The 24,025-nt window shown below is 36.5% G+C and overlaps 1 protein-coding gene across 6 annotated transcripts in view; it reads right to left on the bottom strand.

The window, feature by feature from the left end:
• Positions 1 to 24,025, bottom strand: part of AGTPBP1 (ATP/GTP binding protein 1) — a 150,461-nt gene that overhangs the window by 58,466 nt on the left and 67,970 nt on the right. For all 6 annotated transcript variants that reach the window (XM_032840553.1, XM_032840558.1, XM_032840555.1 and 3 more), the window contains 3 exons: positions 20,846 to 20,943; positions 15,706 to 15,822; positions 4,309 to 5,024 (listed from right to left, as the gene is read on the bottom strand). In XM_032840553.1, the coding sequence (XP_032696444.1) occupies positions 4,309 to 5,024; positions 15,706 to 15,822; positions 20,846 to 20,943 (931 nt within the window). The remainder of the gene's footprint in view (positions 1 to 4,308; positions 5,025 to 15,705; positions 15,823 to 20,845; positions 20,944 to 24,025) is intronic.

Below are 24,025 nucleotides of genomic sequence, written 5' to 3'. Positions count from 1 at the left end.
TATAAATTCCCAGATGTGGGATTAACATGTCAAAGGAAATATGTATTGTTCATCTTGACAGACCCTGTAAGACTGCCCTCCACAAGAGGTACTATCAATCTGAAATCCCATTATCAATGTATAAGGGAGCCTGTTCCTCCACAGCCTCATTAATAGAATGAGCTATCAAATGTCTAGATTTTGGCAATTTTTATGCAGGACATGGTATCTCAGTACTTTTTAATTTGCATTTCTTTTATTTTGAGAGAAGTCGAAATACTTCTGTGATTAAGAGTCACCGTATTTCTTTGTTGTATATTTCATTTTATTTTGATAAAAGTATGTTGGTACAATGTCTTAAATGCTTTTTAAAACAAGGCAATACAAATTATATCCTATTATAAAATACAGTTAGACAATCTTAAAACACACAGAAAAATAATGGAAAGTAAAATCAAATGCTAAAAGTTACCACCTCTGGTGAATGGGGCAAAGTGACCTTTCTTCTTTCTACGCTTTCTCATGCTCTATTTTACAGAATATGAAAAACAGGAAAAATGCACCCAAAAAAAGCTATGCACACTTTAAAACACAAGAGGTAAGTTATACTTCAATTTGTAAGCCAACTTAAATAAAAAATATGGACTCAAGTAATTATCAGTATGTGATTACAGTAAAAAAAATTTTCAAGGGTTAAAGTACAATCTATAATGAAATACAAAGCTTAATGGTTTTTCCCCTTCCATATGAAGTGAAGAAATTTTTAATGAAGTTTTATTCATTTGCTGCATTATTTTCAAAAATATTAATGCTTAAAAGATCAGTGATAGGGGCGCCTGGATGGCTCAGTGGGTTAAAACCTCTGCCTCAGGTTGGCTCAGGTCATGATCCCAGTATCCTGGGATCAAGTCCCGCATCGGACTCTCTGCTCAGCAGGGAGCCTGCTTCCTCCTCTCTCTCTCTCTCTGCTTGCCTCTCTGCCTACTTGTGATCGCTGTCTGTCAAATAAATAAATAAAATCTTAAAAAAAAAGAAAAAGATCGGTGATATTTGGAAAGTAGAAATTCAAAATAACAAAAATATTTTCACTAATTTTAAGATGTCTAATGCTTCCTTTTTCTGAAAATGATCAAACAAGAAATCCTTATTAATTTTGACATTATTCATTTATAATTTTACTGCATTTGAACAGGGGCTGGGCTAAAAGTTGGCAAATAATTTATAAAACGTTTATCATTTGCTCAAAACCTAAGTTGCAGAAGACTAGACAAGTAAGATAAGCAAACTAGAAACAACATCCTCAATGCAGTATTTCAAAAACTGAGCATCTCTGGGTATTAAGAAATACTTACTATCTGGCCTGTATTGGATATTTTATCACATATACAGAACCAGGAAGCCTTCAAACCTAGCTACTGGGGTCAAGCAAACTTTTCCTTTAAGAAAAAAATAATAAATATTTTAGGCTTTGCAAGCTACAATCTCTACAACCATTCAACTCTACCAGAGTGGCACCAAAACAGTCACAGATCATACATAAACAAACAGGAATGGCTGTGCCCCCAAAAATCTTTACTTATAAACACAAATATGAATGTCATATAATTTTCATGTGTCACAAAATGTTTTGTTTTAAATTTTTTTGAACCATTTAAACATGTAAAACCACTCTTAGCTTGTGGGCTAAACATAAACAGGCAGTAGTGAGCTGTATTTGACACAATAGGCCATAGTTTGCATATGTGTTTTCGAGGTGAATGACAAAGTTTTCTGATCATCACCTACTAGAAATACATTTTAAAAATCACTGTACTGGGTGTCTGGGTGGCTCAGTTGGTTAAGCGATGGCCTTTGGCTCTGGTCATGATCCCAGAGTCCTGGGATCAAGTCCCACATCAGGCTCCCTGCCCAGCAGGTAGCTTTCTTCTCCCTCTCTTCCCTGATCCTGCCCTATCTCTGCCTCTCTTGCTCCAATAAATAAATAAGATCTTTCAAAAAAAAAAAAAAAATCACTGTCCTAATGGGTCGTCTGGGTAGTTCAGTCAGTTAAGTGTCCAACTCTTGATTTTGGCTCAGGTCATGATCTCAGGGTCATGGGATCAAGCCCCACATCAGGTTTCCCACTCAGTGAGGAGCCTGCTTGAGATTCTCTCTCTCTCTATCCCCCTGCCCTATCCCCTGGGCACACTCGCTCTCTAAAACAAATAAATCTTAAAAAAAAAAAAAAAATGACTACTTATGAGTGTGCACATGCACATACACACATGCCCCGAAACAAAAGTTTATAAACAAAAGTTTGTAAAATAATACTTTGCCGTACTACATATGACACACTATTATTTTCTCCTTTAATACAGGTTAGTAATGGGCATCAATCCATTGTTTGAAAATAAAATTGATATCTAGAGAAACTGAGTTATTTCACTCAAACATACACACACAGAATCAGTGGGAGAGCCAAGTCTAGAATCCGAACACTTTGACTTGATTTTCAGAGTGCCCTGTCCTGCCAGGACACACCCCACTGACTCATCACGCTTACCAAGTCAAACCAACTGGTTCAAGTATGCTTGCTACATGCATTTGTTCCTCCAGTCTCAAATTGTCACTTGAAGGAACAAATGCAGTTCCCATGCAGTTCCCCCAAAGTTCCTGTGGGCATCTCCTAAGGAGAACCTGAGAAGAGAAATGTGACCAGGATGAACTTTGTTCCCAACACAGCAACCTCCCCAAGGCTGCAATGCCTCATCTCAATCCTCCAGCATCAATCTAAATCCCCCTCCCCCTCAGCTCCATCCTGCAAGTCTTGGATTAAGTGACCTAAACTTAGAGGAGTCTGAGCCCCTGGCAATCATCTCTTCTCATTCTGGGGGGCTGTGACATGCCCACTCATGCTTAAAACAAGTGGATCACTTGAGCTCCACACATAGTCAACCTGCTGCCATGGTGTACAAGCAATCTTACCTCCTTTAGCTGATCTGGGTCCAGAGGTAGAGCCTATTTCTGCCTCCTGGTCGTAGACACAAGAGTCTAAAGACACCCTTGGCAGCTTGTAGGGAAGTTGTACCCTTATTATATCCCCCATGGAAAGACAACATCCACTCTGGGAACCAGGACTACTAACCCTGCAGATCTCAGAGGTACAGGGACAGAAAGTGCCAAGTCCTCTAGTGGAACACTGCGAGCCACAGGTAGGTAGGACTACTTCCTGTCCCCACCTCCTGGTCCTCCTGGTATGAGACTTATGCATTCTTTCTTTTGGGAATACAGAACCACGTGGAAGTTTCTAATTTGGTACATATACTTCATTTTGAAAGATGGCAAGCCATTACTACACAGCATTTCCTCCTAACTGGGAGCTTCACTGGCCTTTTGAAGGACATTCTGGCACTCTAAGAGGCCAGGTGCCTCTGGACAGTGCAGTGTGTGTGTATGTGTGTGTGTGTGTATGTGATGCATCCAGTGGATGCCAGAGCCAGCCCACTTGTACACACCTTTCCCAGTTCTGGTACTACGTCGTATGTGATTCCATACCTGTAGGTCAAGGAGCCAAATGGTAGCATTAAACATACACTAAGTTGCTAAGTAAAAATGATTAATTTATATAATACATTAAATATAAAAAAAATTAATAAAATACAACTGTTGTTTTAAAAAAGCCTATAGTCCAAGAAAAATCAAATGCCCACAGCAGTGTCTGCTGTATCATTATGTGCTATACTCATAACAAGAGCACAGAGATTAGGCACTAGTAAACCATCATCACAAAACCCTAAACATAATCACTGAAAATAGTCAAGTTGCACCACAAATGTACTTATAGGCCAAGTATTACTAGATGGTAATAGTTAATACTATTTGTAATTTATAAAATTAATTGGCAAGATTTAATAACTTTAGTTACTGTTTTTATAAGACCCAAATTTTCATACTATTTCCAATTTCAATTTTTGCAACAAAGTAATACTTGTCCACATTTCTATTTTGAAATCATATATCTAAGTCAAGTTCAAATTATAATAAAATACTAATTTAATATATTACTACTAATATTTATTCAAAGATTAGTAAATAATCTATATATTCAGATGCCATCTAAATAAAAATTTCTAAATTGCGCAAATGGTCAGGTTTATTAGGCTGGCTCCATCTGAATAAGTAATGAGCTTAGAAAATAAAGTTAACCCATAAGGACAATTGAAAATAAGAGCAAATTTCCAAAGCAGGATAAAAAAATGACAATAACTTTAATTCAGAATACTTTTCTTCCTAAGTACCCATATTTTGACAACGGGCTTGTTTAAGAGAAAGAAGAAACCTGAAACTCACCTTTGTACACCATACGGTCTTTCTAAAATAGGCTCTTTGAATGGAGGCGGAATGTGACCAAAATAATCCGGATAAGCCACTTCTGAATATTCTGGGACAGACTTTGTATTTTTCACAATCTCTATATAGAGATCTGGGTCGTGGAGTGTGGGTCCGTCAGAGACTTCCACTGACGCTTGTTCCACTGATGAAACAGACTCTGTATCTTCATCATCCTCAGTTTCAACTCCAGTACAACACAGTTTCCCTAGCTGAACTGTTCTTCCCTCAAAAAGAACATTTCCACAAGTAGCCATGTGTGGACAAGCTTTAGTGCATGTGAGGACGGTAAGAGGGAGGCTGTAGTCCTTCTTGGCTCCTGCAGTAAAACCTGGGGCTGTCTGGGAAGGGATACTCTGCAACGTAATTCGGTCCAAGGCCTTCACAATATCATTGTTTACGCCCTGGGTGGATGTAACAGTTCTGCTTTGATCACCTAGCTGCTGTTGTGATGTTCTGTCATTATTCTTAATATCTTCTTTTGCCACATCCATACAGGTAGGTTTCTTATCACCTTCCTCTCCTTTAGGAGACACATTCGCATTCCTGACAACTCCTTTTTTTAAGTTGCCTGGATTCCCAGATGCTTCTTCTCCCGCCGTAGGAACAACAATAGGACCACGTACTTTTCCCTCAAATACAAAAGGCTTTGGTTCTTTGGAGATTAAATCATAGTCCTTTGAAAATTAAAAAAAAAAAAAATACGTTCAATCTTCTACCTGTAAATATTAAAATGTATTAACAAAACTAAGACTATATTCTTGTATATGCTGCTTCAGAAACCTAACATTTTGAAAATCAGGAAGATGGATAAAAGAGTACGTTTTAATTTCACTAAGAAAACACAAAATATTTAGCCACAAAATTCATTACACTTATTTTACTTTTTCTATTATAAAAATAATGCCTACATATAAGAGAAATATGGGAAATTTTACAAAAGCACAAAGACATTAAAAGCATCCAGGCTCCTATTAAAGAAAACACAACTGAATTGTTATTCATTAACTCAACAATTAGAGTGTCTGTTTTGTGCCAAGCAATGTTTCAGGCACTTAAATACCATCAGCTTAAAAACAAAAAGAGAAACAAAAACCTCTTCCCTCTTGCAGCTTCCTTCTGTGGAAGGAAGGGAGAGGACTGTCAACACATCGAGTAATAAACATGACACAGGCACGCCTGGGTAGCTGAGTCGGTTAAGCATCCACTCTTGATTTCAGCTCAGGTCAAGATCTCAGGGTCCTGAGATGAAGTCCCCCACCCCATGAGGCTCTGGGCGTGGCAGGGAGTCTGCTTGAGGATCCTCTCCCTCTTCCTCTGCACCCAACCCTATGTGCACCCTCTCTCTTTTCTAAAATAAATAAATCTTTCTTTAAAAATGACAAAAATGTATTTTATGGAAGGTGAGTAGGCTAAAGTATTAAAGAGGGGAGGATGAGGTACTGGTACTGTGGACTGGGAGTGCCAAGGGGAGGGAAGATGGGCTACAATTTGAAATCCCATGGATTTGTGAAGCCTCACTGAGAAGATAACATAAAAGCAAAGGCAGAAAGGGCTGCCATGCTCAGGAGCCAGAGTAGAAGAATGCCTGATGTGTGCAGAGACCAGCAAGGGAGTTAGGATGGCTGGCACAGAATGAGCAAGATGAAATCCAAGATGTAAAAGAGGACCAGATACTGTAGGGCTTTGCAGGCTATACTGGGAGCCAATGGACAGTTTGGGGAAGAGGAATGCCATGAGATGACTTATATTTAGGAAAACAAAAAACACACACAAAAGAAAATAGAACCTGTGTAAGCACAGAGTTTCTTAACTACCTAGAGTACAGGGTTTCATAACCAAAGTGGTTGAGACATTTGATCTAGACAATTCATTTTTAGAGAGAGGGAAACAAATCATAAGAGGCTCTTAACCATAGAGAACAAACTGAGGTTTACTGGAGGGAGGCGGACATTAAGGAGGGCACTTGGGATGAGCACTGGGTGTTGTTATTCGTAAGTCATGAATCACTAAATTCCATGCATGAAACCAATTTTACCCTAAATGTTAACTAACTAGAGTTTAAGTAAAAATTCGAAATTGTGTGTGTGTGTGTATTTCTTTTTTGTTGGGTTTTGGTTCTGTATTTCAGGGGTCAGGTGTAGCAAGATAGACAGCACCATCTTGCACGTTATAGGATGTTTGGCAGCATCCCCAGCCTCTCTCCTCTGTCCACCCTTAGATGCCCGTAGCATCCCCACCCATTTGTGATCACCAAAAATGTCCCCAAATATTGTCAAACACCCCCTGGAGACAAACCCAGTTGAGAACCACTGTTCTAATGTCCGAGGACTGAGGACCAATTAAGGGTCTAGGCAAGTTGGTGAGAAGGGGTTGGATTCCAAATGCACTGTGAGCCAGAAATGCCATGACACTGCAAAAGACCAGATGCAGGACAGAAGGTACAGAGAGGTGTCACATATGGCACCAAAGTGCTTGCCTGAATAAACGAAAAGCTTTAGTTTAGCTCTGAGAGGTTAAATGTGAGCTATTAAAGTAGGCAATTAGACATATGAGTCTAGAATGGAAAAGAAATATCCATCCAGAAGACAAATACTTGGGAGTCATTACCATACAGGTATTATTCTGAACAATGAGACTGGAAATCATCATTGGAAAGAACTAAAGAGAAGAAAAAAGACTGAACACCAGGGCACTAAAATCAATCTACAGAGGTTGAGGAGATAAAGATAAAACCGAAAAGGAGACAGAGAAGGAAAAGCCAGTCTGGAAAGACAAATACCAGGAAAGAAAAATGTCCTGAAAGCCAAGCTTAAAAAAAAGGATGCTGCTGACAGGTCAAGTAACCTTCTTTCCTTTTAGATTTATATAAATAATTTTTTGTCTATATAAGACTCTATAAAAGAAATATACCTCAATTGACTTAACCTTTATTCCACAGTTGGGCATTAAATCCTTTATACAACAGAGAAGGATTTAAACACATAAAGCATATATAAGCCATTTCCAAAATTTTATTATTATAAAGAATTCTGTAATGAACATCCTTTTGCATAAAATTTTTCTTTCTTTAGCATGATTTCCTAAGCACAGACATGGAATTACAGGGACAGATACTACAATAAATTCTAATATTTAATACAAATTGTCCAAATACTCTCCAATAACACATATCTTAATGCTTATTCTCACTCTGTGTGAGGTTTTCTACTCCAACTGCTTCTCTTCCTTGCCAACATTAGCTACTATAGTTCTAAAACACTTCTTCAAAAGTGGTAGTTAAGAGGTATCATCTCTTGTCATTTAAATTTTAATTTCCTTATGAGAAAAGCAAAAATTATCTATTCATCTGTTAACTGGTTTAATTCTTCATAGATAACGTATTTGTCCTGGAATATAGGGTTTTTCTTATTTTGTTGTATAAATTCCTCCATTAAAAAAATACAGACATACACACACACATAAACTAATCCTCTAACCCATTTTTGGCAAACATTTTTCTGTATTTGCACTTCTTTTAATTTTCTTTAACTTTTTAAGACACATTATGTCATGAAAATTACAAAACTTTTCCTTTGTGATTCATTCCTTAAATACCCACTGTATAAAAACCAGGGACTCAAAGATGATTCACTCTCAGCTCCTCTACCACGTCTAATCCAAGGAGACAGTGGAGGCACAAAGGAGGTAGTAGGTAGGTGGCTGTGCATTACAACTGTTGAAGGGGAAAAAACTCTGTTGATTTATGAAGACTGGCATTCAGAATAGTGCTGAATTAAGTGGCATCTAATATCTAGATGTCATTTTGATTCAAGAAGTTACTTCAGTATCAAAGTTGGTATGCAGCAGAGGAAGTATTCCCATAAACAAACAAGAGTGTAATATGAAAGCTGCCTTTTTTTAAAGAGTGTAAGCACATTCCATGTACATAAATGAATTTAAAATAATAAGTTGAGGCAAACAGTTAAGAGGTTTGATTTTTAGAACAGCAAGTTAACTGTAAATATTTTGATGTTAATCTGCTCATCTATGATCTGAGATCATGCTGAATTGAGAACAATATCCCCCAAAATACAATTTAATGCATTAGGGTAAAAAAGTAAAAATAGTAATTCTAGCTACAATCTTCAGATCACTCTCGTAATATGTGTTATGAGTCCATTTTTCCTGAGAGCGCCCCTATTCTGGAAAATTTTATAGTTAGAAAAGATTGTTCAGAAAAGATGGGCTGGGGGCACCTGGGTGGCTCAGTGGGTTAAAGCCTCTGCCTTCGGCTCCAGTCATGATCCCAGGGTCCTGGGATCGAGCCCCGCATCGGGCTCTCTGCTCAGTGGGGACCTGCTTCCTCCTCTCTCTTTCTGCCTGCCTCTCTGCCTACTTCTGTCAAATAAAGAAATAAAAATCTTTATAAAGAAAAAAAGAAAAGATGGGCTGCCATGTAGATATGAAAGATAGTTTTTTAATAAAACAGATGCTTATTTTGTATCAAAAACACCACTGCGCTTATCTTATACCATTTGTACACATGTGGTGATATTAATGCTGAACTGTAAAATTCAGGAATTAAAATGTGACCCTGTAATTCTTAAAAAAAAAAAATAAAAATCCTGTTGTAGGAAACATGGTGAGTTAGGTATCACCCTTCAGAAACTCTTATAATTGCTGGGTAAGATATTAAAATATTTTAAGTACAACAAGTGAATAAGACAGCAAAAACAAAGAGGAAATAGTAATGAAGATGGGATCCCAAAGTAACTTTCACTTGGAAAACATTTGCTAAACCAGGTGACCTGGGATTTAGGTTTTTCTATCTCAGAGTATAAAGAATAGGAGACTATCCTAGGACCTGCATAAGATGGGAAGTCTACCAAAAGGTCCTCCTCCCATAAAGATGAAACCCCATAAAAAACGAAACCTTTGCTATAAATCGCCTAGAAATAGTCCCACCACAAAAGAAATAGTGAAGAAAACCAACAGTCTCAAACCTTAGCACTAAGAGTGTAAAAAAAAAAAAAATGACTACTCATAAATTGGTACCAAAAGCCTAACATCACACACCACACAAACTGAAGCCTGAACTCACATTACTTGAGTATTCCAAAAACCCTCAAGGAGGAATGTAACCTATACGAGTGCTAGTCAAAGGAAATAACAACAAAAATGTCTGGTGTTTCCACATAAGCTCCACAAACAGAATTATAAAGAAAACAGAATTATAAAGAAAATCAGCTCGTAGGGAGGGAAAAAAAACAACAACAACAACTAAATGGAAAATTAAGCAAGTAGAAGAGAACGAACTAAAACAAACAGATGTAGAAAAAGACCTACAAGAATTTCAGACACTAAAACTTTAAGACTAACTAAATGGCTATATGTAATATGTTCAAGAGAAATAAAAGACAAGAAACAAAAAGTTTAAGAGTGACGAAACAGATCTTTTTTAAACCTTCAACACCAAAAAATAAAACAAGTTTGAATGCCCAATGGATGTTTATAATAACCAATCAGATAGAGCCAAAAATAAAATTACAGAACTGGCAGACTGTTTGAATGAATTCAGTTGAATGCAGCAGAAAGAAAGAATGGGAAAACATGAAAAAGAGTTAAAGAAACAGAAGAGAGTAAAAAAGTCTACATCCATCTAGTAATGCCAAAAGAAGAGAGAAGGAAAGAGAAAAAGGCACTTTCTGGAGAAGAGATGGGTTTTTCCAACCCCTAAGAGAAAACAACTCAGATTCCAAAAGACAGTGAATTCCAAACAAGATTTAAAAAAGAATACCCACCCTTAGTCAACACTACTGGGAAACTGTGGAGCAGGAAACTAAAGAAATTATCCCAAAAGTCACCACAAACAATGTGTTATAAAGTGAAAACATACAATTCCCATACATACTACCCAACAATTTCACTCATAGTTATTCACCCAAGAGAACTAAAGGCAAATTTCCACAAAATAAGCTTTTTACACAGATTCTGGTATCAATCTCATTCACAGTAGCCCCAAACTGCAACCATTCCAGTGTTCATCAAGTGAACAGATGAAGAAATTATGGTACGTCCATACATGAAATACCACTCAGCAATCAGGAAAGAGCCACTGATACATACATCAGTGAACCTCAAAACCCTAAGACAAGCACAGAGGCCTTACACAAGAGTACATTCACACAGGATCCTGGTTATGAGAAGTTCTAGAACAGGCAAAGTTAACCTACAATAACAGAGAGCAGATCAGGAGTTACCTGGGCAGGAGGTGGGGAGACTAACCACACAGACACAGGGGCCCAGGCACACACTTGGAGTGACAGGAATAATTCTGTATCTTGGCTGGGTTGGTAGCTGCACAGTTGTACAAATTTGTCAAAACTCACTGAACTTAAAGATGAATAATTTACTGCATGTAAATTTATTTCATTAAAGCTGATTTTTAGAAATTAGCCAGAGAAGCTAACTTCCAAGAATGATTACAAAGTAAAGACACTTTCAAACCAAAAGAGAGAGACACTAAAAGACATAATTCCAGCAGAAGGAAAGTAAGTCAGACTGAAGGTCTGAGAAACAAGAAGTAAAAAGCAAAAAGTAGTAAAAATGTCTGTAAATCATAACACTGAATGTAAAACACAAAGCAGTACCATCGTATAGATTTTTTCTTTTTAAGCAAGCGTTAAAACATAAATTAAAAGTATGTACATTGGTTTGGGAGGTGATTATACTTAAAGTATTCCAAGTTTCATTTTATCGTTAAAAGAAGAAAGGTTCCAATTAACATCAGAATAGTAAAAATGTATGTTACAACACCAAAAGTAGCTAGAATTTCTGTATATATGTCAATATTCAAACTTACACTTCAAAGGAATATAGTTTATTGTATGTAAATTTATACATCAACAAAGTTGATTAAAAAAATGACAAGACCGTACAGCTTTCAAAAGGATAAGAGTTAAAAAGTGAAACAAAAAGAGTCAATCGAAATGAAGGCTAAAAAAAAGACAAAGATAACAGAGATGAAACAAATGGAAACACAAAATAAGATCTCATAAAGATAAATCCAAATACAGTAATAATTCTATGTAAATGAACTAAATGCTCCAGTTAAGTGGCAAAGACGCAGACTTGATTTTTTTAAATCCAACTATATACTGTTTAAAAAGATATACATCTAAGGATATCAAAAAGCTGAAAGTAAAAAGATTTTAAAAGATACCAGGCAAGGGGCACTTGAGTGGCTTGGCAGGCTGAGCAACAGACTTCTGACTTCAGTTCAGGTTGTGACCTCAAAGTTGTGGGATGGAGCCTGCACTGGACTATCAAGCCTGCTCAAGATTCTCTCCCTCGGCCTCTGCCCTTCCCCCCTGACGCACGTGCTCTCCCTCTCTCAAAAGTAAAATAAAATAAAAATAAAAACACCAGGCAAGTCACCAAAGTTAATTTAGCTACATTAATATTTTATTGAACATTTTTTGGCTTAAATTCTTAGAGATGAGCAACTTTACAGCATCAGCAACTTCGTAACTATTAAAATATCATTTCAGGGATGCATGGGTGACTCAAATGATTAAATGTCCGACTGTTGGTTTTAGCTCAGGTCATCATCTTAGAGTACTGGGACAGAGCCCTGCGTTGGACTCTACGCTCAGCAGGGAGTCTACTTGGTATTCTCTATCTCCCTCTCCCCCACCCCCAACCTGCTCGCTTACTCGCTCACTCTTCTCTCTCTCTCACTCTCTCTCTAAAATAATCTTTAAAAAAAAAAGTTCATTCCAGGAGGAACAGAAATCAATTCACATTTATATGCAATAAATAAATAATCTCAAAAATACATAACAAAAACTGACCTACAAAAAGAAGGAAACACAATTGCAATCACAGTGAGCAATTTTTAACACATTTTTCACAGTAATTGATAGGACTGGAATAAAAATCCAGGACAGAAAAAATCTTCTCAACATGATGATCAATCTTATCCCAATGGGAAAACATACCACTGTGCCTGACAGTTCCAGAAGAGTTCTTTCCAAGGATACAAAAATAGTAACAAAAGCTGACCAAATTCAATGCCATAAAATAAGCCTCAAAAATTTCAAAAGATTCCAATTATAAAGAATGTCCTCTTGGGGCACCTGGGTGGCTCAGTTGGTTAGGCCATGATCCCAAGGTCCTGGGATCAAGCCCCACGTCGGGCTCTCTGCTCAGTGGGGAGTCTGCTTCTCCCTTTCCCTCTGCATGGTACTCTCTTTTCCTCTCTCTCCCCCCAACTCTCTCTCTCAAATAAATAAAATCTTAAAAAAAAGTAGACTGCCCTCTTATCCTGCTACAAATGCTAGAAGTCAACAGAAAGATAAATACAAAATTGGAATTTAAAAAGCTTACTTTAGGGCGACTGGGTGGCTCAGTGGGTTAAAGCCTCTGCCTTCAGCTCAGGTCATGATTCCAGGGTCCTGGGATCGAGCCCCACATTGGGCTCTCCACTCCTTGGGGAGCCTGCTTTTTCCTCTCTCTCTCTGCCTGCCTCTCTGCCTGCCTCTCTGCCTACTTGTGATCTCTGTCTGTCAAATAAATAAATAAAATCTTAAAAAAATAAAAAATAAAAAAAATTAAAAAAATAAAAAGCTTACTTTGACATGACTAATGAATCAAAGAAAAAATCATAATGAAAATAAAGTGTCAAAACAAAGATAATGAAAATACTAAATATCAAAATATGTGTGATGTAGCTAAAACAGTAACTGGAGAGAAATTTATAACTTGAAAATATACATCCTGGAAAAGAAGACTGGTAATGACTAGATGCCTATCTTAAAAACTGGGGAAAAAAGGCGGGGGGCAATGACCAAAAGCAGGAAAATCAAGAGATGGCACTGTAAGCCTACCGTTTAGATGCACGGGGATTTCAACTTCAAACACATGCTAAAAGTGATTCTAGGAAACAGCAAGTAGGAAGGGGACCCAGTTTTTCCTGATTAAACTGTAAAATTATGTAACTCTTTAAACTCTGTCCATATATATCTTAAATAAAAATTTAAAACCAAATTAAAAAGAGGAAAACAAGAAAAACAAAAATCCACATGGTAACTGTCATCATGCTACCAAAGACATATGAAAAAAAGGCTGTGGAAATTCAGAATTTTGACACTCCCAATATTCTGCTATTAAGAAACAAAAGCAAATAAAACTGTAACCGTCAGTATGAATAAATAATCACAGTTTTAAAAGCATGGTAAGGTCCTTCAAAAAGTCTGTTGATAATTACTTTAACAATTCTATATTTTGCCTTCAAATGTTTTCAATGTGCCTCCATCTGGCCACTGAGTAACCGCCTTAACACATCTGGAAACAAAAGTGGATGGTGTACAGAAAACACATCAAGTAATTTTAAGCTCCAATGGTGGATACTGAAAATGACATGCAAATCCAAATGGAAAAAGTTATAATTGAACTTAATTTCATTTAATGTTTAATATGTCATGATCTGCCAGTATTTGATAATATGATGGCTGAAAAAATCCTTTCAAATACTTATCTGGAACCAACCAATATTTTCAACTCAAAAATATTTCACTTAAATAATTTAACTGCTGCTTAGATATAGTTCCAACACACACTTCAAATAATAGAGACCAACGTGTTTGAACAATGCATTCCTCTGAAACTAAAAAATAAGAAAGGTAGTCCAGTGCCAACACAACTACTTCAGAAATGATTTTCCAGTTATGTAAATAAAAGACAATGTGCTATTCCCCGTAACGTATGCTACAGAAATGCAGCTGTTCTACATTAAACTTTATGGCAAAGTCGAGAGACACAGGAATAAATACATGTTATCTGAAATACTTGATGCAGCTTCTTTTGCTTAAACATAATAAAAAGAAGTGACTCACTTGGGGAGACTTTTCAGAGCACTTATACTCTGACTAGCCTGTCTTTACCATCTGCCCTTGGCCAAGTCCGACCAAAAGTAGGAACCTGCTCTCTTCAGCAACAAAACTAAAGGACAAGCTGGCCAGCTGTTAGGTGCCGAGCAGGAAAACATCAAGGGTAGCCTGTTCCAGGTGATGCGTTAACAGGCAGACCTACAAGAACTCACCATCACAACTTACAAGAAAGAAGAAGTGGCCTGCGAAAGAATGAGAATCAAAATCCCAGCGTTGACACCCATTAAAAAAATTATTTTTCTTTACTCTCACATCAAAACTCTTACCATTTTTATTCATGTTACATAGTTCTTATACACACAGAGAGAAGAAAGTAGGTGACTTCTTCACATAATAATCAATCCCTTCCCCAAATTCCTTCCATATATATATACACACACATATATATATATATATACACAATATATAATATACACAGCATACAAAATGTGTTCATCAACTGCTTATACTATTGGTAAAGATTTCAGTCAACAGTAGGCTTTAAGTAAGTTTTGGGGGAGTCCAAACTTATACATGCATTTTTTTACTTTATTGGGAGGCTGGCACCCCTAACCTCCATGTTTTTCAAGGGTCAACTGTACTTCCTTTTTTTATTTTTCACATATAACCTTACATTGAAGTCTTTTTCTTTAAGCAGCTAGGAATTAAATGCATGGATTTTGGAGGCATGAGGACCTGTAGTAAGAGCTGAATAAATCTGAGATTATCTGGCCCAAATGCTTAATTTTAACAGGTTAAGATGCTAGGCAATTTCAGGGACTTATTCAGGGACCCACCATAAGGGAGCAGCTGAATGAGAGTAAGAAACTCTATCTACTAATTCCCATCAATTCAATCTGGTTTACTTGCTGCATAACCCACGCTAAGTAAGTACACTCCAGAAAATAAATGAGGGTAAGAAATGTTAACAAGGAGTCAGTCTCCCTATGAACCAACTCAGACATAAAGGCTTCGAGCTGTCCTCCCCTGGCCCCAGAGTCCCCACTTATATGGTGACTGTCAGGAAAAACAAGCCAACCAGCAGAGACTCCAGTTTTAATTCAGCATTTGCTCAGCTTCCACCTCCCCCTTCAGCTGGACGGAACTGACAGAAAGACGACTTCAACTTAAGACTTTAAAATGCCATTTTAAAGATTTCTTTTTTTAAGTAAAAAACTATGCTAATTAAAGCAATGAGCCAAAGTGATGATAAAATGCAAAAGCTAGTCCAAAAACTTAATAAGCTAGTCCCTTCATTTTACAGATAAGCAGTTTGCAGCTCAGAATGCTAAAGTAACTGCCCAATGTCACCCAGAATACTTTCATATTAGAAATAAAAACCAGAAGGAAAACAGTGATTATAGGCCTAAGGAAGGGGGAAAAAAAAAAAAAAAAAAAGAACTGTTTCTTAAAATCAATTAAGATGCTGTATTTTCTATATTTATACCTGAAAATCATCAACAAGCTCAGGGAAAAGGTGTTCATACATTTTAAGTTCTTCTATCGTTCGTCCAGGTTCCTGCTGGGGTTTTAGTTTGTTAATATCCGTTTCAATATCATCATTCTGAAATAATAGAAATGTAACCAGTTAAGAAAATGTAACCAGTTAAGAAAAATACATTCCAGATTAAAGTTTTCCAAATTATTAATTACATGTAGAGAATAATCACTGAATAAAGGTTGTACTAATTTTACAGTAAGTTAAAATTTGCTTGTATTGGGCCATTGTCGTGTTGTTGCTGTTTTGGTTACTGCACTGTATTTTGTTTTTGTCAGAGTTTATTCTAATAGAACATAGTATTTGGGCTCCTCAAGATAGAAAACCTAGTGTCAAGATCCAGACTAAAGGATGCTTCCCTCAATCTCCTTAGTTGCCATATTTTTACTCATACTAAAGGGCACTTAAACTTAAGAAAACTAAATTAAAAAATATAAATATATGATGGTGGTGTCAATAATCAAAATAACTAACATTTACTAAGCACTAAAAATGCGAGAAGCACTATGCTAAGGATTTTACAGAATTTAATCTGCAGAAAAACACTATCAAGTAGATAGTATCAACACTTCTATTTCGCTGAAGAGGAAACTGAGGTAGAAAGAGACTAAGGGGCTTGCTCAAAATTACACAGTGTGCAAAGAGCCAGGATGTAAAACTAATCACTTATTTCAAAGCATACTCTGTTAGTCAATGCACTGCTTCAAGAAAACCAATGATCACCCTGTACTCTCGTATTCCATGGTCAACAAAGTTCCCCTAGAAAAGTTCAGTGTCACCACACAGTATGTTTTTCAGGGTGGAGGGGGAAGGACGGGCGGTGGGGGTGGGGGGTGGATGTAGAAAATTGAATTACAGCCAGAAATGATTTCCATGCTCCTTTAGAAAGGAAGAGGGTAAATTTAAAAGGGAGGTATGACCTCAGAAAAACAGGACATGTATCTGGGATTAATTCGATCTGTTATCTACTCAAAGACCTAATATACACAGTGCCTGAAAGACAAGTGTCAGTCTACCTACCATCCAAGCTATTCTCTATGACCTTCAACAAATCTGGCCTCACATAAATACACACTCACCATTATCTTCATTGCTAAAGAGAGATATAAGACCACTTACTAATTTTCAATGGGTTTAATTTTGTAATTATCTTAATATCAGAGTAAACCTACTTTTAGCCTTAAATCTATTCTACCATGCTTCAATCCTTATAATACTTTATACACATATATCTGGCTAAAAGTATATATTTCATATTACCAAGTAATTTAAAAGGAAAAATGTACTTTATATTAATCATATTTCGTATTCAGGTTAGCTATTATTTGTATAACCAATAAAAATTTTCTCCCTTGCCATAAATAATAAACACTGGTTGTATTTGAAGAGTATCACGTTAGTATATAATTAATTATTGTATAGTTACTAGGACATGAATATGTAATTTCATAGATCTTTAAATTATGTACTGATGAACCAAAATACATAACTTCCTTGACTGACATGTAATAAAGTAGACAATGCTTCAAAATAACAAAAAGTTTACAAAAGTATTCTTTCTCTCAACAGACTAGAATTCAACATTCAATACTACTTTGAATACAACATTCAATACTACATTTCAACACTACTTTGTGAAAACAGAGCCTTACATATGTGCTCTCTACTTTCAAAAAAATTAATTTATCTGTAAAACAGGCACTGTGAAATAAAAACTACACTTTGAGAAGTCAACAGCAGGAAATTTTGTGTTTTGGTTTAGGGGAAAACAAAGATGAAGAGCTACTGGCAGTCTTAGGGGAAAAAAAAAACCAACCACCTATCATCACTCCTTAAAGTTCTTCTAAAGTAAAGTAAGAGAAAAGAATGTGTATAAGTTTATATACTGACAAGTACTGCCTACTGGAGATGAGTTTTCTAAATCTCCAAGTTTCTATAAATGCTACAAACAGAAAAATCTTGGATAAAGAGAATGGAATCACTATGGTGAGGGAAAAACAGTCTCTAAAGCTACAACCACAATCAAACACAAACAAATATTAAACCTGTATGTAGCAGGTTCACCTAACACAGGAAATAACTAACAAGATTTAGATAAAAAGGAAAAATTAAGTCCAAACGTAACTGCCAATGACAGTAAGCCAAACTGTGGTCAAGAAGAAAAAGAAGATAATACAGCTCAATAGTCTCAAAGAGCCAACAATTCTGTAATCCTTTAAAAAATAAATAAATAAATAACATTTTGGCTGGGGCACCTGGGTGGCTCAGTGGGTTAAGCATCTGCCTTCGGCTCAGGTCTTGATCCCAGAATCCCAGGATCAAGTCTCGGGTCGGGCTTCCTGCTTGGCAGGGAGTCTGCTTCTCCCTCTACCTCTCTCTCTCTCTCTGTCAAATAAATAAATAAAATCTTTTAAAAAAAAATAAATTTTGGTATGGTATGGTGGTAGAGAGAGCTGACATTCGCATCAGACTGCTTTATTCTAAATCCTGGCGCTACATCTTTAAGCTACATTAATAATCCTTCTGTACCTCCTTCTTCTAATTATTAGCCCTGTAAAGCAGAGGTAATAATATCATGTACCTATAGGATAGACATGAGGCTTTAATAGTTATTATAGGTAAAGAGCAGGGACTAGCATAGATGGTAAATTCAAAAGATCTAATTAGACTTAGTGTGGTGAACATTTCATAATGTCAAATCACTGCTATATACCTGAAACTAATAAAATACTGTATGTCAACTGTACTTCAGTTTAAAAAAAAAAAAAAAGAGCATGGGCCCCTGGGTGGCTCAGTCAATTAGACATCTGCCTTTGGCTCAGGTCATGATCTCAGGGTCCTGGGATCTAGCCCCGCATTGGGCTCCCTGCTGAGCAGGGAGTCTGCTTCTCTCTCTCCCTCTGCTGTTCCCTCTGCTTGTGCTCTCTCTCCCAAATAAATTTAAAAAATAATATAAATTAATTACTTTTAAAAAGATCATGGACTAGAATAGGATTAGATGTTCAATAAATTCAATATATTATTTTTTCTCATTATTATAACTGGTGTGTTAAGATAAAGTGGGAGAGAATGTAAGAAATCGTGGCTACTCCAGTGAACAATACAGCTAACAACTGTATTTTTCAAAGATATGAATGTCACAAAAGACAAAAAAAAAAAAAAAAAAGGAAAATATTCTAAATTAAGGGAGACTTAAGGACAAAATAATTAAACACGATACCTGATGCTAGCTCCTACTCTAAAGGGGAAAAAAAAGCTCATGATGGACATTTATTATATAATGGAATATGGATGATAGATTAGCTAAAAATGTTGTATCACTATAAATTTATTAAGTTGATAATGGCATTATGTTTACATAAGAGGGTACCACTATTCTTAGGAAATATTGACTGACATATTTAGGGGTAAAGGGCCATGATACATAATATATGTAACTTACCCTCATATGATTTTTTAAAAATTTTTAAGTATGTATTCATGCATACACACTGACAATTTCCAAGCAGCAAAATTAGAATCATTATTACAATTCCCATTGAGTTCTATTTCCCCATCAATCTCTGTCTTTCCATCTGTAGTGATCACAACACAGGTATTTTTAATGAGGATCCTGAGGCATAAAGAATAAATTATACTCGGGCATCTGGGTGGCTCAGTTGGCTAAGAAACTGCCTTAGGCTCAGGTCATGATCCTGGAGTCCCAAGATTGAGTCCCACATCAGGCTCCCTGCTCAGCAAGGAGTCTCCTTCTCCCTCTGACCCTCCCCCTTCTCATGCTCTCTCTCTCTCTCATTCTGTCTCTCTCTCAAATTAATAAATAAAACCTTTTAAAAAAATAATAAATTATACTCAATATACTATGTTTTTAATAACACGGAAACATACAGAAGAGAAAGGTTTCTATCAAAATACAATATATTAAAGTATAAATTTAGTATCAACCTGAAATTTTACTATCCCTAAACACTCAGTTCCCAAAGAATCCAAACAGGTGATTTTTAATATAGCTCCTATTATCTAAAGAACACTTTACATGACAGAATTTAAATTCTCATAGCTTGGATCACATAGTTCTTTCACTTATATCAGGTCCAGAACCACAATCACACAGTTAACCCAGATTTTTTCCCTTGAAAATCAGAGCCTGTGCTGTTTCTCTTCTTTCTACCTTCTTGAGGCAAGGCTACAGACCATTATGCTGCCTAGACTGGCTAATGTGACAATTCTGCCAAAGCTTGCCTTGGCGATTGCACTTAGTGATAATGAAACTGGAACTACATCTACTATCAAAATGGATTATCTCCATCCAGTATCTTAGATTGTCTCCAGAGAGGGTTAATATTCAGTGTACCCAATTCTGATGTAGCATTTCAAGAGAAAAAGGGCCAAGCAGGCAAGGGTCAAATGAATCCCTCCCCACCCACCAAAATAGACTAAGCTAAACAGCTGAAAACTGAAGGAGTTAAGCAGGCATTTCTCCACAGATACCAAAATGACCCCCGACACTAAATTAAGCAAATATCGTCTCTACACTTCCAGAAGTGCCATAAAATTCTAAAAACTCTCCTGCCTCTTTACTTAACATCGCATTTATATCATGACAATAATTTTTTATCTTGTTTCAATTCAATAAACACTTATGCCCATTTCTTCTCCAATTAGCTGAAACATAAGAATCATTATGTAAACACTAATTCTTACCAAAAAGCCAGCAGTTACAGATTATTTTCCTACTATTTTTATATCCCCAAAAGATTGCTAAAAGAGGAACAGATTGCCACTTAGAGTCTCAAACCACTTTTCTTCAAGCTCAGATTTCCTTAGACTTTGAAACTTAAGTCAGATGGGCTACCTGAGGTTGTCCTGGTCAAGAAGAGTGAAAATAAGATATTTTAAGAACCTTTTCAGACCAATGCATTCAAAGCAACATTATTTTCCCTTTCCTTAGTGTCCACAGTCATCACAATAAAAAGATGTGGACAAAACCAATTAATTTACCATTAAGCTACACCTATTTCCCCAATCTTTATTTTACAACTGCATATCCAATTTATAAAGTAGACAGAAGATAGAGATTTATACCAACCTTAAAATTCTGATCTACATCATCTTCATTTTCAGTTTCATTTTCAGCTTCTAAGTCAATATCATCATTGTCGTCACTTTCATCTACTACGTCATCCACTGTGACACAAAACATGCTATAAGTAGGTCAGAGGTAAGCATTCTACAACAAGCACATCCAAAGGAAAGATGCTATTTACATACAACATTGGTATTTCAATCACCAAAGGAAAAGTAAATGAAATTCCTTATTAAAAATGTCCCTAGGGGCACCTGGGTGGCTCAGTGGGTTAGGCCTCTGCCTTTGGCTCAGGTCATGATCTCAGGGTCCTGGGATCAAGCCCCATATCGGGCGCTCTGCTCAGCGGGGAGCCTGCTTCCCCCTCTTTGCCTGCTGCTCTGCCTACTTGTGATCTCTCTCTCTCAAATAAATAAAATCTTTTTTTTAAAAATGTCTCTAAGGCTATCCTAGGTGTTGAAAAACCTATGAGATATTAAAATTTGGAAAAAGTGCGGTAGAAATATATGGGTGTTCTTACTGATGTTCTCAGTTTTTAAAAACAAATGTCTTCTTTTGCAACAGACTGAATCAAACTGCTTATTTCCTGTACATGATAAATTTCAAGAACTGATTTTACTCCTTTAACAACTGATTACCCATTTATTTGTTTCAACGGCTACCATGTGCCATGAATACAGTGTTGTGCACTGGGAATTTTTTAAATATATGTAAATATAGTTCGTGCCCTCCAGGGGCTCATGAGGTTAAAGAGCGGAAAAGACTAAACTACAATACAAAAGTGTATGTTAATGAAGGCAATGTTTGTTTGGGAAAACAAAGGATGGAATAACTAACTGCAAACTGCTTTGGGTTAAGGGGCTATAAGTGATCACTCCACAAAACAGGTAGTAATTAAGCAGTAACCTGAAGAAAACAGAGCAGCTTTCAAGGCCAAAATAAGGGTAGGTAAGCGTGGCTTTTAAGAAGAAAAAAAGAGTTGAGATGATATCCTTGAAAAACGGCAAGTGTAACTAAACATGTATAATTGGTAAAGTACTAAAAAAGGCAAATAAGAATGAGAAAACGAAGGGGCCAAGTAGATTAGACTTCTAACCTATGGAAGACAAGCACTGAGAATTTTCAAGAGGGGAATGGCTTAATTCAACTTAACATTGCTAAAAAGATCACTCTGGCAAGAGTGAGAGAGGGAGCACATGCATGGAAGGGGACCAATTAACAGGAGACAGTAACTGAACCAGTACAGCAGGAATGGGGATGAAGAAGGAATATGCGTTAGAGAAAAACTCAGGGCACAGAATGTAAAGGTCCATGAGGACCACGGGGGAGACAAGGCAAGACGAGTGCACAAGTACTCAAGTAAGTAACTGAGTGCTTTAAAACAAAGGAGAGAATATTTTAAAAGGACATTTTCCTAAACTATTTAACTCTGTTGAGGAAGAAATAACAAATATTAACCATATATATTAAGGTGTACAAATGTGATGATCTGATACAAATACATGTGGTAAAATTACCAAGATGAAGATAATTAACACATCCATCACCTCACATAATTAACATTGTTACTGTGTGTGTGTGTGTGTGTGTGTGTGTGTGTGTGTACATGCACGCACGTGCAAGAGCTCCTCTGGGAAATGTCCAAATATGCAATATCGCATTAACAACTACAGTCACCATGCTTGCTATACATTAGATCCTCAGAACTTAATCTTCTTAAACTGAAAATCTGTACCCTTTGATCCCATCACCCCATTTACCACACCCCTGACCCCTGGAACCCAATATTCTATTCTCTATTTCTACAAAATCATATTTTTTTGTTTGTTTGCTTTTAAAGATTCTGCATGTAAGTGATACCATACAGTATTTGCCTTTCTGTCTGGCATATTCCACTGCCCTCCAGGATCATCCATGTTGCTGCAAATAGCAAGATTTCCTTCCTTTATATTATCTGAATAATATTCATGTATATCACTGCCCTTTATCCATTTATCCATCAAAGGACATAATGGTTATTTCCAAATCTTGGCTACTGTACAGAATATCACAGGGAAGATGGGTGTACAGATCTGTCTTTAAGATAATGATTTTAATTCCTTGGATATATACGCAGGAGGACCGCTAGATCATAGGTAGTTCTATTTTTAATTTTTTTGAGGAACCTCCATGCTGTTTTCCAGATTAGCTGTACCATTTTACATCCCCACCAACAGTATTAAAGAGTTCCTTTTCTTTACAACCTAGCAAATAGTTCCTATGTCTTGTCTTTTGGGTAACAGTTATTCTAACAGGTGTGAGGTGATATCTTACTGTGGTTTTTATTTCCATTTTCCTGATGATTACTGATGCTGAGCACTTTTTCATACACTATTGGCCATTTGAATGTCTTCTTTGGGAAAATATTTATTCAGGTCTGCCCAATTTTTAATTGAATTACTTGCTTTTATACTCTTCAGCTGTATTTTATACACACACACACACACACACACACACACACGTGTGTGTGTGTGTGTGTGTGTGTTTTAGACAGTAGCCCATTCCCAGATAAATGTTTTGCAATATCTTCTTCCATTCTGTAGGGCAATAAATTGAAATTGCTGTTTCAATTTATTTGTTTCCTGGGCTGTGCAGAATCTCTTTAGTTTGTGATAGCTCTACTTGTTTATTTCAGCTTCCGTTGCTTGTGCTTTTGGTATCTTATTCAAGAAATCATTGTCAAAAATAATCCCCAAGTTTTCTTCCAGGAGTTTTACAGTTTCAGGTCTTATAGTTAAGTTTTGATCCATTTCAAGGTAATTTTTTGTGACTAGTATAAGACAGGGATCCAATTTCATTCTTTTGTATGTGGATATCTAGCTTTCCTGATACAATTTATTGAAAACAATGTCCTTTCCCTACTGTGTATTCTTAGTGTCTTTAATCAAAAATTAGCTGACCACATATGCATGGGTTTGTCTGGGCTCTCTATTGCATTCCACTCACTATAGGTCTATGTGCCTGCTTTGAGTACCATACTGTTTGGTTACTATGACTTTGTAATGGTTTGAAATCCAGAACTGTGATGTCTAGCTTTGTTCTTCTTTCCCAGGATTGCTCTGGCTACTGGGGGTCTTTTGTAATTCCATTAATTTGAGGATAGTTTTTTCTATTTCTGCCAAAACTGCCATTACAATTTCAAAG

This window comes from Lontra canadensis, unplaced genomic scaffold (assembly GCF_010015895.1).
Source record: "Lontra canadensis isolate GAN:19392208 unplaced genomic scaffold, GSC_riverotter_1.0 scaffold113, whole genome shotgun sequence".
Classification (NCBI taxonomy): domain Eukaryota; kingdom Metazoa; phylum Chordata; class Mammalia; order Carnivora; family Mustelidae; genus Lontra; species Lontra canadensis.
This window is presented reverse-complemented; position numbering and strand designations above follow the sequence as displayed.